Raw genomic sequence first — 18,223 nt, forward strand, 5'->3', positions numbered from 1 at the left:
TGCTCTATTACTGGAAATTCGATCAAAGTATTATATTATTTTTATCCATACAAACTAGAGGTGGTCTTAGCTACACTCGAATTGATCTGTAGTTCCGTACCCAAATTCTGGCCCACATCCTGATTCAAACCAGCATTCTAACTCAAATCATGTAAATGCCACTATTCGATTATACAAATGACATTGTTTGTAATTGACACTATTATGTTATACAAATGACACTCTGTATAAATGACACTCTAACATTGTAAATGACACAATGTATAATTTATATTATATTAAAAAATATAAATGACACTTTCTGTAATTGACACTATAAGATTGTAAAATGACACTATAACATTTTAAAATGTTACAGTGTCATTTATATAATTGAATAGTGTCAATTATAAGCAGTGTCATTTGCATAACTGAATAGTGTCATTTGCATAAGTGGGGTCAGGATGCGGATTTAGATTAACATGCGGGTCAGAATCTGAGTACGGGTCAACTCGAGTGTACGGTACATCCGAGTGTACATGAGATTTTATGTACAAACTATATAACATTGAGTTTGTCTTTGACACGGGTTTAAATAGAATACACGGTGAAAATATGTGTTTAGTGTGTTTAGCCCACGAATTTTAAAAGATTTTTAATAGTTTTATATTTTTATTTATTTTAAAATATCATCAAATTCAAAATTAAATAAGATATATTATTAATAAAGTTACTATCATATTTCAAAGATAAAGATCGATTTATTTGACAGCAAATTAAATCTTGATATTAATATATAATCAATTTTCAATAGTCAATAAAATCGCCTCACATAAGCTCTAGGTCCATAATTATGTGAGCTCGAGTCCAAAACTTGACTCTTCCTACAACTATAAATTTCCACATGAATTTTAAGCACACAAAATCATAGTTGAAGAGATTAAGAATGGAATGAGAAATTCTCTACCATAATATTATTTTCGATATTCAAGAATCAAGATATTTCATTGAGGTTTAATTTATGAAGGATCGATATTTTACATTATTTTTTTATCAAATAAAATACTCCCTTCGTCCCACCGAAAGTGGTGCGTATTATTCTTTGGGCTGTCCCACTGAAAGTGGTGCATTTTCTTTTTTGGTAATAATTTTACACTACAAACAATGTGACCCCACACACATTTACACACCTTTACACTACAACCTTATTCTCCTTAAATCTCGTGCTCAAAAACAGTGCACCACTTTGACCGAAACGAAGGGAGTATTAAAATATCATAGATATATTATACACCCTAGTCACCCGTAACAAACCATACGCCCACTAAATTTTAGTAGTATTGAGTTTTACCATTGAACTACGGCTATTTTGGGAGCTCAATCGTCTCTGTCAAAGGCATGAGCTCCTACCTAAAATCCACGGTCTGAAAAGGGATGATAATGACAATAAAGTCCCTGCTTTTCATTGTAAATAAAATCCCATTTGTCAAAATGGAAAGAAAGATGCTGTTTTATGTCCAACTCACCACTGATCTTTTTTACTCAACTTTCGTCAAACTCTCACTTTTTAGGTTATTTTTCTCTTTCTCTTTCTTAAATATTGACAAAAGAAATAGGAGTGGAGTGAGAGTTGCATGTGCTATTAAAGTTGTGGCCTATATTCAATCCGCGGCAAATTAAAATCCTAATTTAATTTATCCAACCTTCGTCTCAAATAAGTAAAATTATTTCCTTCTACTTTTCCATGGGCCGTGCTTCACGCTACAACTACTCTCTCTTCCACCACTCATTCGTTGCCTAATTATTCCATAATTCCCTCCAAATTAACTGTAAACTGCATAACTAGAAGCATAAAAGTAGGCTCAAAAAGGAAAGAAATACAGATTTTAATGAGTTGGATTCATTGATTTCAACCACAAATCAAGTTATCTGCGGATTTCGGTGAGATGTCATTTCCTCAAATTAAAATGTATAGGATAAGTGTAAGATAACGCTGCAACAATAATAACAATAGTATTTTATTTTTATAATAACAACAATATTAATAGTATTAATTATTGTGAACGTACACCTCAACGTAGCCTAACAATCTGAGTGACTAAGCTTTCCAAATTCAAAAAACCGTGGCAAACTCTCGACCTTGTATTGCCTTCTTTGATTCGTCTACGCACACGCTCGTTCCATTTTTGAATAAGTATTAGTATATTTGAAGATGATTAATCTTATTCCTACATAAGTGATTTGCTTCAAATTTTATAAGGAAATGATGTCATTTATTATATTTTAATTTTTCATGCAATAATTAGGGAGGGATTGAAAAATATAATTATTCAATTCTTTTGATACACGGGTATTGATGGATGAAAACATTTGTTTAGAAACCGTAGAAGTAGTGTCAATAAGACCTAGCTCAAGTGCAAAGTTGATGCATCTAAAGACTCGCTTTTATAAGAGGTTTTGAGTTTTTTGTATGAGAGATTTTGGGTTTGATCTTGCCTGCGTGCTATTGTTTTTTTTTTTTTTTGGTGTGGGTAGTGGTGTCCCGCCTGCGTGCGGATAGTTTTTCACATTTGTATAAAATAGAGGTCCTACTTATTTACAAATTACTTATTTAATTATATAATTCTCAACAAAAAAAAAAAAAAGCGTAGAAGTAGTAGGTTGCGAAATCTCATGAATTTGTGATACTATTTTCAATTTCTTTGAAAGATTCCTTAATAATGGTTTAATATTATTGGCGGTCTAGTTTCCACAAAATCAATTTGGAGATAATTTGTCTCTTCAAAATTTTGGTCCAAGATAGTGGGGGTTAGGGGGACGGTGACGACAGAGATGGTCAATTATTGGACTTTGCCTTCCATTACATTATGGATCATAAATAACAACACTGTAATAATTTCACAAAACCTTAGTGCCCACCTCATTTTGTTGGGGTCCACAACTTCCTTTCAAAATAGTTCCTCGTAAATTTTGGGACACAAATTTTTTAAAAATTTTATTTGTATATTTGATGAGTGAAACAAAAATTCATTAATTTAGAAAAAATAATGATATTTAGTAAATTTATATAAATTCGTTAGTAATAATATATATAACTATGTGAAAATTATAAGTGTGACTATTAATGAAATTATGTTTAAAAGAAAGTAGAAAAATATTTTGTATGTGGATGGGGAAAGTACATGCTAACTGGAGTAGTGTTAATAGGTAAAAATGCACGCGTACGTATGAAAAATACCAACTTTTATAAATACATGCATACTATGTCCAAATCAAATAATCAAACTTAAATATTCTAGATGTTGATGGTTCTGCTTTGATTTTTTGTGAAAAAATCTTACGGTGGCTAGATTATTTGGCCGGGCAGCTAGATCATCTGATTGTTGGCTAGAAGAATTTTTGACTGTTTGCGCTATCGAATCATTCTCTTTTTTATGACATCTCTCACAATAAAAAGAACGCGGGCATTTTACATTATCATTTTTTACATGCTTCACATCTCAACAGAAAACAAGAATTTCGAACATAATTTACACTTTTGTAGATCAATCTGCCGCAAATTCAGAGCAAGAGAAAAGACTGTGGATAGATTTTTTCTCCTTCACAAAGCATATATATCTCATGTTTCACTCCCGTGACACTTTTTAAAATTTTATTTTGATGAGAGAGATGAAATGTGCTTTCTAATTTGACGAAATATATACACAAAAAATTGAAAATGTTGTGCTCTGTCACTGATCAGAGTGGATTCGCTAGCTCAAAGACATAATAATTACGTTAATCCACATAGTTAAATCGCACGTGTTGCACAATTTTAAGCTTAAAACATAGTAATATTCACATGATTTAAGACAGAAGTAATTTCTCGATTAACACCTAATTCGTCTCCAACAGCACAAAATTAAAAAAGTTGGGGGTAAAAAAAGTAAATGAGGAGAAGTCCGGGGACGAAAAACTAAATCTACCAAATCCCTCTGGCATGCCCTCCCCTCCTCTCCCGATATACGTATACATATACTATACACAGTATATATACAGCAGAGGGCCATTTCCGTATTTTCACCACACCTGCTTCTCCATGTCCGACGAGCTTATGAACGTGCCGTGGAAACCGTAGGGCACCCTCGACGGCAGCTTCACCGCCGCCTCCATCTCCATGGTCGCCGCATTCACCACCTGCAGCTCCGACTTCCACTCCCTCTCGTCGTGCACGTACGTCAGAATGTACCCGCCGTCCTCCCCCTCCGCCCCCTCGTCCGGCACGAAGAACGGCTCGCCGCCGTATTTCTCCTCGCCGTAGACGAACTTCTCGACCTCCCCGGTGGCGAGGTCCACCTTCGCGAAGCCGGACACCTTCGGCCACGGCTCCGCGATCGCCAGGTAGGCGTACCGGGTTTTCCGGCCGAGCCGGTTCCGGTTCACCATCCCGGCCTCGAGGTTGATCTGGTCCGAGGCTTTCAAAATGGACCGCTTCTTCGACTCGCCGGTTCGGAGGTTGAGCCGGATTTCGGACAGCACGCTCTGGAGATTCTCGTCGGATTCGTTGAAGATGGAGTCCGGCGGCGTCATGCATGAGCCGATCACGACGACCTCGTCGGTCTCCGGCTCCTCCCACGCGTTCCAGAGATGGAAGCAGAAGGTGTCGGGGCAGTCTATCCACTTCATCTCGGCGGCGTCTCGCGCGTTTTTGCCGAGGATTCCGAATCTGGATTTCTTGTCCCTGTCGTAGATCATCGGGGAGCCGCCCTTCACCATTTCCTGGAGCTTGAACACCACCTGCTGGTCGGGGATGACGACGAAGTTCTCGGTGATGGCGAAGTCATGCATCATTGTCGGCACATCGAGGGGAATCTCCACGTCGGGGGATTTCTCGCCGTCGGCGGAGAATTTGAAGTATTTCAGATAGGGCTTCTGCACGATGTCGTAGCTGAGCGCGAACATCTCTTTGGTGACGGGATCGATTTTGGGGTGCGCGATCATGGTGCTGTTCAATTGGCCGCCGAAATCGTACCTCCCGACGGTGCGGAGGTCGCCGGAGGGGGTGACGCGCACCTCGTAGGGGAGGTCGTCTTCGGACATGGCGAGGAGGCGGCGGTCGTGGAAGACGAGGCCGGCGTTGGCGACGCCGATCCCGTTGCTGTGGTCGACGAGGCCGCAGAGGCCCCTGGCGTAGAACAGCATGAGGCGCGCGATGCCGAGGTGGCCGTGGAGCTCGCCGATGGCCTTGGGGAAGACGGGGCGGCCGAGGCCGCGCTCCTGGATGAGGCGCTGCGTCTCCGTGAAGCGGCACGCGTAGCTGGCGGAGTTGGCGCCGTGGAAGGAGACGGCGTGGACCATGCCGTCGCCGTCGAAGAGGTGGTGCCCGCCCACGGGCTCGTGGAGCGGGTTGGCGCCGTTGCGGACGTAGACGCCCCTCACGCATTCCGGGATGGCGCCGCTGACGTCGAGGTTGTGGCGCACGGGCCTCTCCGGCACCGGCGCGAAGTTCCCGGCGATCTGGACGCTGGGGTCGGCGGTCCTCGGGAGCGCGTGCCGCCGCTCGCGGGAGACCACCGCGCTCTCCACGGCGTTCAGCGCCATCGCCGCCGCTCGCTGCAGCAGGTTCCACTGCGGCGGAGCCGGCTCGGTCTTGGGCGGCGCCGCCGGGAAAGGCTGCTTCGGGAAGGTGAGGACTGACGGCGACTGCAGCGCGCAGTGGATTTTGCTTCTTGTTGAATGATTTCTCATTGAGATGGATTTGGATTTGGATTTGGAATGATTGGAATGATCAACTAGAGAAGTTAGTGATGAAAATGGCTGATTTGTAGGTTTTGTTTGAGTTATAGAAGCCATGATTTTGTTCTAATGTATTGAGGAATGAGGATTGAGTTTAGTAGCTAGTGTGAGTAGTTTTGGAACAAGTAGAGAGATAGAGATGTGTAGAGAGAGAGAGAGAGAGATGGAGATGAGATGAGTTTTGGGGGGAGAAAGGAGAAGAGAGAATGAGGTTTAAATAGGGGGATGAGAGAGAAGATTGGAAGTGAGAGATTAAGTAGACATGTAGGAGAAAACCACGTGGTGCATTTGTGGGGAGTGCACTGCCAAAACAAATTTTGTGTTTGTGAATTAGGATGACATATGACATGATGATCCCTCATTATTAATTTATGTTTGTTTAATGTTTAATACCACCATTTTACCCATATAATAATTACGAGATTTTAATTTAATGAGAATGTGGGTCTGCGGAGTTTCTCAGGGAAGGATTTAATTGGAGGAAGGCTTTAGATTAACGACCAATAATATTTTGAATTAGAGTCACAGAGCACGATTCTATTTTATGCCCCACGCATCCTCCTCTTTGCTTCACAGTAACTCAAATAAATTAATCATATATCATAAAATCACACCCTTCCTAACTTATGATTAGGGGTGAGCATCGGTTCAAAACCGAACCGAATCGATGCATTTTGAAAAAACCGAAACCGAACCGACCCTGGAAGAATGAGAACCGAACCAAACCGACTGAAGTACGAAAACCGACCAAAACCGAACCGCTAAAAACCGATCGGTTTCGGTTCAAAACCGAACCGAACCGTTCGGAGGAGGGAAGAATGGAGAAGCCGGGGGAGGCGGTCTGCTTCACCGGCAGTCGACGGAGGAGAAGCCATCTGCTCGTGGCTCGTGCTGGAGGAGACGCGGGCGGCGGGGTCTGCACGTGGCTCGTGCTGGAGGAGAAGCCGCGGAACCGCGGAGGAAAAGTCGGCCGCCGCCGCTCTGCTCGTGCTTCATCGTCGGAGGTGGCGGAACAGCGGAGGAAGAGAGGGCAGCATGTGAACAACAAACACCCTTGTCTGCAACTTCTTCACTCATACAATTTCTCAAGAATCATATCATTTTGAGCAGAAGGGGAGATTGCAGTCATGTTTGAGACTAGAGCACTTCTTTCCAACAGATCTATTGCTGCAGGGGAAGTTTCAAACCTTGCAAAAATCAGCAGAAATTTCCAAAGAATGTAACTGAGAAATGAATGTGAGTGGCGAAGAGAAATAATATTGAGGGTTCGAAATTTTTGAATTTGGAAATGGGAATAGAAAGAAACAGAATGAGTGAGCGGCGGGTGGTGTAGGGGAGAACTAGGGTTTCAAAATTTAGGCTAAAAGATATAAAATATATAATATATAATGCATCGGTTCGGTTCGGTTTATAACCGAACCATAAACAGAAAACCGAAACCGAACCGATATCCCATCGGTTTTTCACTTTGAAAACCGAACCGAAAACCGACCCAGAAATACCAAAACCGAACCGAACCAAAAATGGTCGGTTCGGTCGGTTTTTTCGGTCCGGTTCGGTTCATGCTCAGCCCTACTTATGATGTATAATGGTTGATACTTACATCAGATCCTCGGCCTCATCATTTTTTATATTTATTTTGTGTCTTACTTTTAATTATTTTTATTTTATTTTATTTCAATTAGATCATCTACAATGGAGAATTGATGGTGGGCTCACCTCCACCATGGAAGAGCCAACCTTCGGCTCTTAAATTTGTAAAAGGGGGGCTCGGAAATGAAAGGTGCATAACACGCGTCCATCCAAATGCACTATTGAGCTCGAAGCGCTGGAGAGAAGTGGGCTCGCGAGCCGCAGGCTCGGCAATGGGGGCTCAGGCTCATTTTTGAGCTCCACATTGCTGATGAGACACAATAAACTGTGAGACAAAAGATTTTATTTAATTAATAGTACTCGTGCAAATTTATGAGCATGGGTGTGACAAAAGAAATAATTATTACATGTCCCAATAAATATTTACAGAAGATTGAGAACATGCACTAATGCTATTCTTAAGATCTATAACAATTGTAAAACTTAAAGAGATATGAAGCCATCTATAAAAGAGAAAAAGAGCAATACTTCTCTTTTTTAACCAACAAGGAGCAAAGAGATACTACAATAAATTCATTTAAAAAAAAAAAAAATCTAATTACACAATTTGACATTCTTTGTGGAGGACTCGACATTTTGTCTTTTTCTTTTCATTTTTACCTGTACATGAACAGAGTCGATAATTCCAACAAATGAAGAACAGTTCCTGTCGGTCAATATCCATTGAACTATTTGCAACTGAAAAATTATTTCTTTAATTAATTGTTTAATCCCATATTAAAAGCTTTCTATCTCTTCATAAAAAGACTAAGCAAAAAAGCATTTAATAGAATTAAAATGGTAAATTGACATGAATTTTGTTCACCCAAAATGAATTAAACTAGTTAATTTCTTAAAAGGAAAAAACCCAAACCTTTGCAATAATTTAATTTGAATTTTAGCCAATCTATACTACTGTATATTAAAAAGTCAAGATTTCAATTTGATTGAGTGACAATTTTATGGTTATAATTGTAAATTATATTTTTTTTTCTTTTTTCTTTATCTTCTTACTTTTTTGTTTTATTTCTTTTTGAAAATAGTAATATTTAACTAATTATAAAATATTTAATATGCATGTCAAATTAAAGATCATATCGTGATTTGATATATTTTATGTAAACATTTGTTTAAAATGTAAAAGTTATACTTATTTAAAGATTAAATTTAAAAAAACAATCTCTCTACCCTCATCTTTTTATAAATAAATATATTTTCAATTATTTTTATTTTTTTTTTACCTTTTTATAATATCATTTTTATTAGTATAATTAATTCTTCTTTATTTTTTATTTTTTCAATATTCAGTTCAAATATATTTAATTAAATATTTTTTGTATTATAGATATGATAATTGAGTTGGTATCAGTGCTAATACAAATATAAAAATATAAAAATATTTTTTTTGCAAAATGCTACTCCCTCTGTCCCACTTCACTAGGCTTACTTTCCTTTTTGGGCCGTCTCATCCGATTTGCTATGTTTCCTTTTTAGTAACAAATTTTCACTATAACAGATAGGAGGCCCACATACTTTATACTATATCTTACTCTTCTTTACAATTATGTTGAAAAGAACTAGGTCAAGTGAAGTGGGACGGATGAAATAATTCTTTTTAAATTGTCAATAAAATCCTATATTGCATAATAATACAAGGGTTTACGTCATCTCATACGCCATATACGCTACATGCAATCTTTTATGCTGAAATTAAATTCGTGAAACATAAAAATGAAATAAGATTATGATTTATGAATGATCCGAAATGAGTTAGTTAAGTGACACTTCTATATTTGTAGAGACGAGAAATAAAAAAAATAAAAAGAAAAAAAGAAAGCGCGGCACTGCGGAGTTCCGGCACAGAGCACAACGGGGCATCACCCTCACTGCCACGTGTCCTATTTTTATTTACTTCTCCGTTTAGCTACCTTGTTCTCTTCACGCGCTACACACATGCCCTCGCCTTGGAATCAGTACTAAATCATGTACTCCCTCCGTCCACCAATTAAAGCCCTACTTGCCCTTAAATTTTTGTCCACCAATTAAAGCCCTATTGTGCTTTTTGTACCCTTTTACCCTCTCTCTTTACTTTAAATTACTACCCTTTGTTTATTTATTTATTTCCAGTTTATTTATTTTTCAGTTTTCAGTTTATTTATTTATTTATCTTCTGAATATTTTAATTCCAGTTTATTTATTCATTTATTTATTTCCAGTTTATTTATTTTTTATTTATTTTCAAATTTCAGTTTATTTATTTATTTATTTCCAGTTTATTTATTTTCAAATTTTAAGTTTAATTATTTATTTATTTCAAGCTTATTTAATTTCTGAATTTTCAGTTTATTTACTTATTTTCGAATTTTCAGTTTATTTATTTATTTAATTCCATTTTATTTATTTTCTGAATTTTCAGTTTATTTATTTCCAGTTTATTTATTTTCTAAATTTTCAGTTTGTTTATTCATTTATTTTCGAATTTTCAGTTTATTTATTTATTGATTTCGAGTTTATTTATTTTCTAAAAATAATAATTTTCCAGATTTTAATTTATTTATTTTATTTTCGAATTTTCAGTTTATTTATTTATTTAATTCCAGTTTATTTATTTTCTAAAAAAATAATTTTCCAGATTTTAATTAATTTATTTATTTATTTAATTCCAGTTTATTTATTTTCTGAATTTCAGTTTATTTATTTATTTATTTTCAAATTTTCAGTTTATTTATTTATTTCCAGTTTATTTATTTTCTGAATTTTCAGTTTATTTACTTATTTTCGAATTTTCAGTTTATTTATTTATTTATTTCCAGTTTATTTATTTTCTAAAAATAATAATTTTCCAGATTTTAATTAATTTATTTATTTATTTTCGAATTTTCAGTTTATTTATTTATTTAATTCCAGTTTATTTATTTTCTGAATTTCAGTTTATTTATTTATTTATTTTCAAATTTTCAGTTTATTTATTTATTTCCAGTTTATTTATTTTCTGAATTTTCAGTTTATTTACTTATTTTCGAATTTTCAGTTTATTTATTTATTTATTTCCAGTTTATTTATTTTCTAAAAATAATAATTTTCCAGATTTTAATTAATTTATTTATTTATTTTCGAATTTTCAGTTTATTTATTTATTTAATTCCAGTTTATTTATTTTCTGAATTTCAGTTTATTTATTTATTTATTTTCAAATTTTCAGTTTATTTATTTAATTCCAGTTTATTTATTTTCTGAATTTCAGTTTATTTATTTATTTACTTTCAAATTTTCAGTTTATTTATTTATTTTCAGTTTATTTACTTATTTTCGAATTTTCAGTTTATTTATTTATTTATTTCCAGTTTATTTATTTTCTAAAAATAATAATTTTCCAGATTTTAATTAATTTATTTATTTATTTATTTCCAGTTTATTTATTTTCTAAAAATAATAATTTTCCAGATTTTAATTTATTTATTTATTTATTTTCGAATTTTCAGTTTATTTATTTATTTATTTCCAGTTTATTTATTTTCTGAATTTTCAGTTTATTTATTTATTTGTTAAATAAGTCAAAGCATTAAAATAATGTCAAATAACTAATGAAAGATTAGTAAAAGTAATCAAAATATATTAACACTACCCTTTTAGTCTTTTACACCACTTTTACACCACTTTTTTCAGCTTTCTTAGTTTCCGCGCCGACACCCAAATGGGGCTTTAATTGGTGGACGGAGGGAGTAGTATATACATTCTATTTTCGCCTCAAATTTATTTATTTACTTTTTATAAAATTCATATATACATTTTCCCACCCCTCCAAGCTCCCAAGGGTCTTTTTCGAATAACTCGAACGATCGTCACTCCGCCAACTAAATCATCGTTCAAGCATATGCGACCGACGACAGCAGTCAATTTTTTTAATTAATTGAAGTTCTAGTAAAAATTAGTGTGATGGGAAAACCCTAAACATTATAATACCTGGCTAGCTAGTGGGATAATATATTTTCGATCGAACGATCGTCACTCCGCCAACTAAATCATCGTTCAAAGCATATGCGACCGACATCGGCAGTCGATGAATTATTTTTAATTAATTGAAGTTCTAGTAAAAATTAGTGTGATAGGATAACCCTAAACATTATAATACCTGGCTAGCTAGTGGGATAATATATTTTCGAATAACTCGAACGATCGTCACTCTGCCAACTAAATCATCGTTCAAGCATATGCGACCGACGACAGCAGTCGATGAATTATTTTTAATTAATTGAAGTTCTAGTAAAAATTAGTGTGTTGGAATAACCATAAACATTATAATACCTGGCTAGCTAGTGGGATAATATATTTTCGAATAACTAGAACGATCGTCACTCTGCCAACTAAATCATCATTCAAAGTATATGCGACCGACAGCGGCAGTCGATGAATTATTTTTGATTAATTGAAGTTCTAGTAAAAATTAGTGTGATAGGATAACCCTAAACATTATAATACCTGGCTAGCTAGTGGGATAATATATTTTCGAATAACTCGAATGATCGTCACTCTGCCAACTAAATCATCATTCAAAGTATATGCGACCGACATCGGCAGTCGATGATTTTTTTTAATTAATTTAATCTCTAGTAAAAATTAGTGTGATGGGATAACCCTAAACATTATAATACCTGGCTAGCTAGTGGGATAATATATTTTCGAATAACTCGAACGATCGTCACTCCGCCAACTAAATCATCGTTCAAAGCATATGCGACCGACAACGGCAGTCGATGAATTTTTTTAATTAATTTTAATTTCTAGTAAAAATTAGTGTGATGGGATAACCCTAAACATTATAATACATGGCTAGTGGGATGTATATATTATTGTCATTTGCTTTCACCGTGTCGAAAAAATGTCTCGTTTGATCGACATGAGTGTTTCTTTATTTTCCTTTTGCTTTAGAAAAATAAAAATAAAATAATCGATTACGACTTAGAAGAGAAAATATCAAAAATATCATGTCCCCAGAAAGTGCTTCTCTTGCGCTCACGGATTGCGTAAGAGACAAAGAAAGTGCGCCCACGGGTGTATATATACATATCTAATTAATACACTAAATAACGCATTCATAATCATAAAAACTACATTTATGAAAATCATTTAATTTGGATGTGATATGATATTGATGTGGACTATTGGGCTGAATTTAGCCCACTACAAATAATAGATAACTGATTCATGGGAATTTGCATTAGGTATTCTCCACTCCGATATACATTGATCACATTGGAGATAGTTAAAAATAAAGAAGGTGACAATAACATAATTAATGTGACAATACATCTTTCCTAGAGAGATTTGGAGTTATAAACATGTAAATATAAGTGTTGTTATAGAGTATTCCCTCCGTCCCATCGATAATGATTTCTTTAGGATTGTAAATGAATTCAATTGAATCGAATACTAGCAGGTTCGTGCTCGACTCGCTTAAATATTTGGGTATTCGAGCTTGACTCAAGTTCGATCAATTCGAGCTTTCATATTGTTGATCGAGTTCGGTTCGTCACTTACTTATCGGGCTCGAGCTCGGCTTTGGTGATCCTCGATAATCGAATTTGATCTTGAGCTCGGGCTCGTTAGATATTCGTATACATAAAGTTCACCTACTTACTCGAGCTCAAACTTGACTCGTTTAAGACTCATGCACTAGCTCGATTGAAGGCTCACAAACATGTTCGCGAATAATCGAATTTGAACATGATCGCGAGCTCAACGAGCCGAATGCTGTCAAGCTCGAGCTCGGTTTGACAAAATTATCGAGATTATCGAGCTCGAAATCAGGTTCGAGCTGGTTCGCTTACTATCTAATCAAGCTCCGAACGAGCTTTTTTCGAGACGAATCTCGAATAGCTCTGTTCATTTACAGCCATAAGCTCATTACTGTTTAATACGATTATTAAAAAGAAGAGTACTGATTAAATGATAAAGTGATAGAAAGTGATGGAGTCCATAACTTTTTGTGAGAGAATGTCAATGGCTATATAACAGCCACGTCCTTGCCCTATCCTTCAGCGCATACTGGAAGCATTTAAGCTTCAGCTGATCTTCTGTGATATCCAACAGCGGGAAGGTCTACAGAAATCTCGGATAAACTTCAGGGCATCTTCATTAGGCAGCCCGTAAAAGCAGGGCAACATGTTTGAATCCTGTGGTTTCAGGCTATAATTCCTGACTGCAGTAGGAAGAGCTATAGCTGAACTTGTGGCCTCAATGACAGGCCGGGCAAAATCTCCCATGTACTGCAGATTTCCTTGCGCCGTCTCTTCTCTGCCGTGGTTGGATTGCTCTCCTTCTTCTTCTGCTATAGACTCTTCAGAACGATCCGAGTCAAAATCTGCAGTGATCAAGTGAGACGGACGAAAAAGAAAAGTGAAATCAATGGGACATAGGGAGAAATGTTAATGTTAATGCAAGATACATCCGTACCGTATGTATATATATGAAACATGAATAGACAAAACGAGAAATAGTTGAATGAGATATTATCTAGCTCCCATGTCCCAACAGCGACGTTGGAACCACTTGCATTAAAAATTACCACCTGATATGAAGAAAAAAAGCAACAACCTTCTATATATATATATACACGTATATATATGTATATGTGTGTGTCAGATCTTTTTGCCGTAGGAAACATATTAATTGTGTCCGATTATAGGAAAGCAAACAAATGATTTAATCCACTTGAGAAAAAAGATGAGCAATTCATTGGCCTCATTGATTCACAAATTATTGTCATGCACGTTCATATCAAATGGTCTCTATTCCTTGCTAATAAGGCTCGAAATTCGGTTTGTTTTTCTACAAAAAAAAAATACCTAAAACATTGTCGTTATTACTCGATTAGGTTAATTTTTCATGTTACCAAATTAAATGATGAGTTATTATTGGTAAAGGGCGGAAAATCTAATCATGGCATGAGAAAAAGCACAACATATATATAAATATTTAACATGTTAGGCGCGCCCATGTACTAATTATTTTTATTAATCGATAATTTATAAAAGTGATCAACCACTATAATTAACTAATTAAGTCATGGATTGAGTAATATTTTATTTTAAATCTGCAATAACCGAAGAAGTTGGTTATTAATTGGCATCGGCAGCAGTTGGCACATGGAATGCACAAAGTTGAAAATATCTAGCACTTTGTAATTATTTAACAATCATACTTAGCAATACATTAAGATAATAATATCCAATTAAAAAGAAAAAGATAAGTATTTGATCTTAACGGCAGATGAGTTGACTGATTAGTGTTATATAGTGAATTTAGGTGAGGACTTTGACTTCGAATCTCATTAGGTACGAAAATCACATTTTTTTTTAGTGTGATTAATTTCACAATAAATTAGGTTGTTTAATATATGACACTCTGATATATCATGTTTGCATAAATAAATATATATAAAAAAACTTTTATAAAACAAAGGTCCATATGTATTATGCAAATCTTTGAAATTTTTTATTATACATCCTAAGTGAAATATGTAATACAAATCTTAATTAATTAATTAATATATTAAACTACCATAATTTCACCTTCTCACCATAAATTAATTTATTAAATTACCAAACTTTTATTCTCCAACCATAATTTATTTTTATAGCAGATAATTTAATATATGTAACCAAACATAATATTGATACCTTACATATAAAGGCGCATTCCGGTCAAATATATCACATCTTTCCTTATCCCATACTACATATCGGACGAGCTCTCAGTGCAGTGTTCTCACGATCTCACAAAAGATGTAGTTTTCATTATAATCAACTTTGAATGTGCCTAATCCCATTGAGTAAATTTACAATTTAAAATGTTATACATATGGAATATGGGATGCTACATTACATTACACATCCTTCAAAGAAAAATAATAGACATACATAATAAACTAGCTACAATTGGATTGTATGATGATTAATAATTGTTGATCTCTTGACGAGCTCATAATAATTGATGCTATTGCATAATTCATAAACTTAAAATATTGTGAGGATCAACTTACATATATATGATCCTAAAGTAAATGCAGGTAGCCACATGCAATTGGGATATTTTTAGGTCATTTTTTGGTGTATCACTCAATGTTCAACTATTAATTTTTCGTTTTTTTTTTTTTCATTTTTTCTTCAATTTCGATTGCTTGCGTTTTAATTTAATTTTACTTATATATAATTATATTTAAATACTGAATTTTTAATTTTAGTTAATAATTGATTATTCATAGGGTACATAATTTTGTTAAGCTTCAACATTTAGTAGGGAGAGGTTCAAATAAGAACCACTAAATAAAATTAGAACAGAGAACCATTTTAAACCATTCGATCATCAAGATCTACGGTGGATGCATCATCTTGGTGGATGAATGCAGATCCTGGGTTCGAATCCTGAAGGGAGCAAAAAATTTATTATTTTCGGATGCATTAAATTTAATAGCGAATGCATTAATTTATATAGTAGATGCATTGATTTTAATGGTTCTTATGTTCTCACGATAAGTGTGGTTCTCACTATAACCGCACCCAATTTAGTATACCCTTAATTAATTAGGATTCATTTTATTCAAGTTAATTAAACACATAAAATTGTGAGATAGTGAATCCAAAACTCAACTGTATGACTATACTTGAGAAAGAAAAATGCATTATATGCATATATACACACATCATTTACCAGATTTTGACGACTATTTCATTATCCAACATTATTAATTAGTTCGAATTCTAAAAAGAAAGAAAAATGTTTGTTAGTGAGGATAAGTAGTTGAAACATAGCTAGGTTGATTATGGGTACGTAGCACATGTATATAAGAGTAAAAGTCCCATATAATTGATGATTAGCATCGCATTAATGTATAATCATATGCACAATTAATTAGCTAACGACGAGATCTATAACACTAACTAACCTAGATTTGAGATCATTATTAATGTCAAATGCCTTAGCCGGTTTGATACAATATCTTATATCTGCACATGTGTGGGACAATATCATACTAATTAATAACTTCAATTTTATTCCATTAATTTGGGCTGCGGAAAAGATTTTTCATGGGCATGCAAAACAAGGGTTGAATGATACTAGACTATGTGCTTCATTAAATATAAATGTATACTATATTTTTATACGCTCTACGCCTCTACATATACTATACTAGCTCCCTCCAGCTTTAAATAAGTGTCATATGACATAAAATTACACATATCAAAGTGTAATTTTACATTGCATATATATCCTCAATTATATTTCCTAACTTCAAATTTTCATTTAATTATAATTAAGACATGGGTAAAATTGGAAGTTTAGCTCAGTTTTACTCTAAAATTCCACAATATGACACTTAAGAGGACCAAAAAACCTCTACATATTATGACACTTGTTTAAAGATAAAAGGTATATCAAAGCCTTGATTAGGGTTGTTGTCTTAATTCAAAATGTCATCACGCTCTACGCCTCTACCTATACTACAATATTGATTTTTCGATCGCTAAAGCTGCATTTTCTAGTAATGTGTCGTGAACACTAAGTATTTCAAGCCGTCTTTCTATCTTTCAGCGACATAAATGTCCTAATACAGAAAAAAGTCCTAATACACACACAAAAAAAAAGTAAATTCCATTTTCTCAAATAATTGTGTAGGGTGTGTGTAGTGAAATCACCAAAAGGATCACTTCTTTGATCTTTTAACTTCCGATTTGGCTAAGAACGACTTTCATGATTATTTCTCAAATATATATACATAGTATTCAATCATAAAAGTGCTTCTCATCCTCAAATGATTTATAACAACAACAATATTATTATTATTATTATTATTATTATTATTATTATTATTATTATTATTATTATTATTATTATTATTATTATTATTATTAGAGTGAATGGGAGCCATGTGTGGCATGTTGAAAAGAAATTTTTCTTTAAAACAGAATCAAATATACTTGAATTGATTCGTCCATGTTTGCACATGTATATACATGTGCACAACCACATGAATCTACATTCATATAAATTTTTTGGGACACTTTCCTTTAAACCCCTCTTGTTCCTCTCCATTCCACTCTCAATCATAAGTTGTAATTATATATATATACAATATACTTACAATGAAGACAAAAACAAAAGTATAATTTCAAATAAAAACAAAAGCCAGTAGGGAATATGCATAATTTAAGCTTGTGTAAACAACCAAGAAAACAAAAAGGAGAAACATAGTACTCCTGGAAGAATTTTTTGAGTGATTAGGCGCCGATTACATATGGTTGGTAAGATTATGAAAATCTTTGATTAGGTATTGGAGAATTTCACTGTGAGAAAATAAAATAAATAGTATATTCTATTAATTAAAAGCAACTGCCAATAATTAGGCATTAATGCAATCATGTGGTCCGTTTGCTTTGGTTATTTGTAGCCAAAAACATTAATAATAGTTGGGTTTGTGGATACGAATGGTCCGACGATGAAGATATGTTTTTTCACGTTTTAATTTTATTGTTGTATACTTAATTATATTACTCCTATTAATTTGATATAAGTCAAAACATGAGAGAATAATAACACAACTACTTTCTGAAATTCTACTCTCAAAGTGTGACCTACTCAATATATGCTAAGATTTGTTGGTTTGATCATTTAATTCTTGTTAATTTACACACACTTTTAATGTTAATTAATTTCTTTTTTTTTCATAAATGTCCCGTTATATAAAATCTGGTATAAAATTTGGTGAGGGAAATATGACTTATCTTGTCAGATGAAATATTTTGAGGACTGTCATTGTAGTTGGAAAACCATATTAGGA

The 18,223-nt window shown here is 34.2% G+C and overlaps 1 protein-coding gene across 1 annotated transcript; it reads right to left on the minus strand.

Annotated features, from left to right (window-relative positions):
• Positions 1–3,824: 3,824 nt before the first annotated feature.
• On the minus strand, positions 3,825–5,947 carry LOC130985194 (9-cis-epoxycarotenoid dioxygenase NCED2, chloroplastic). The gene has a single exon (XM_057908024.1). The coding sequence runs from the start codon at positions 5,809–5,811 to the stop codon at positions 4,039–4,041; it is 1,773 nt and encodes a 590-aa protein (XP_057764007.1). The 5' UTR covers positions 5,812–5,947; the 3' UTR covers positions 3,825–4,038.
• Positions 5,948–18,223: the final 12,276 nt, after the last annotated feature.

This window comes from Salvia miltiorrhiza, chromosome 5, assembly GCF_028751815.1.
Source record: "Salvia miltiorrhiza cultivar Shanhuang (shh) chromosome 5, IMPLAD_Smil_shh, whole genome shotgun sequence".
Lineage (NCBI taxonomy): Eukaryota > Viridiplantae > Streptophyta > Magnoliopsida > Lamiales > Lamiaceae > Salvia > Salvia miltiorrhiza.

Coding starts and splice junctions, on each gene's coding strand:
- LOC130985194 (XM_057908024.1), bottom strand. CDS start 5,811: ATGGCTTCTATAACTCAAACAAAACCTACAAATCAGCCATTTTCATCA.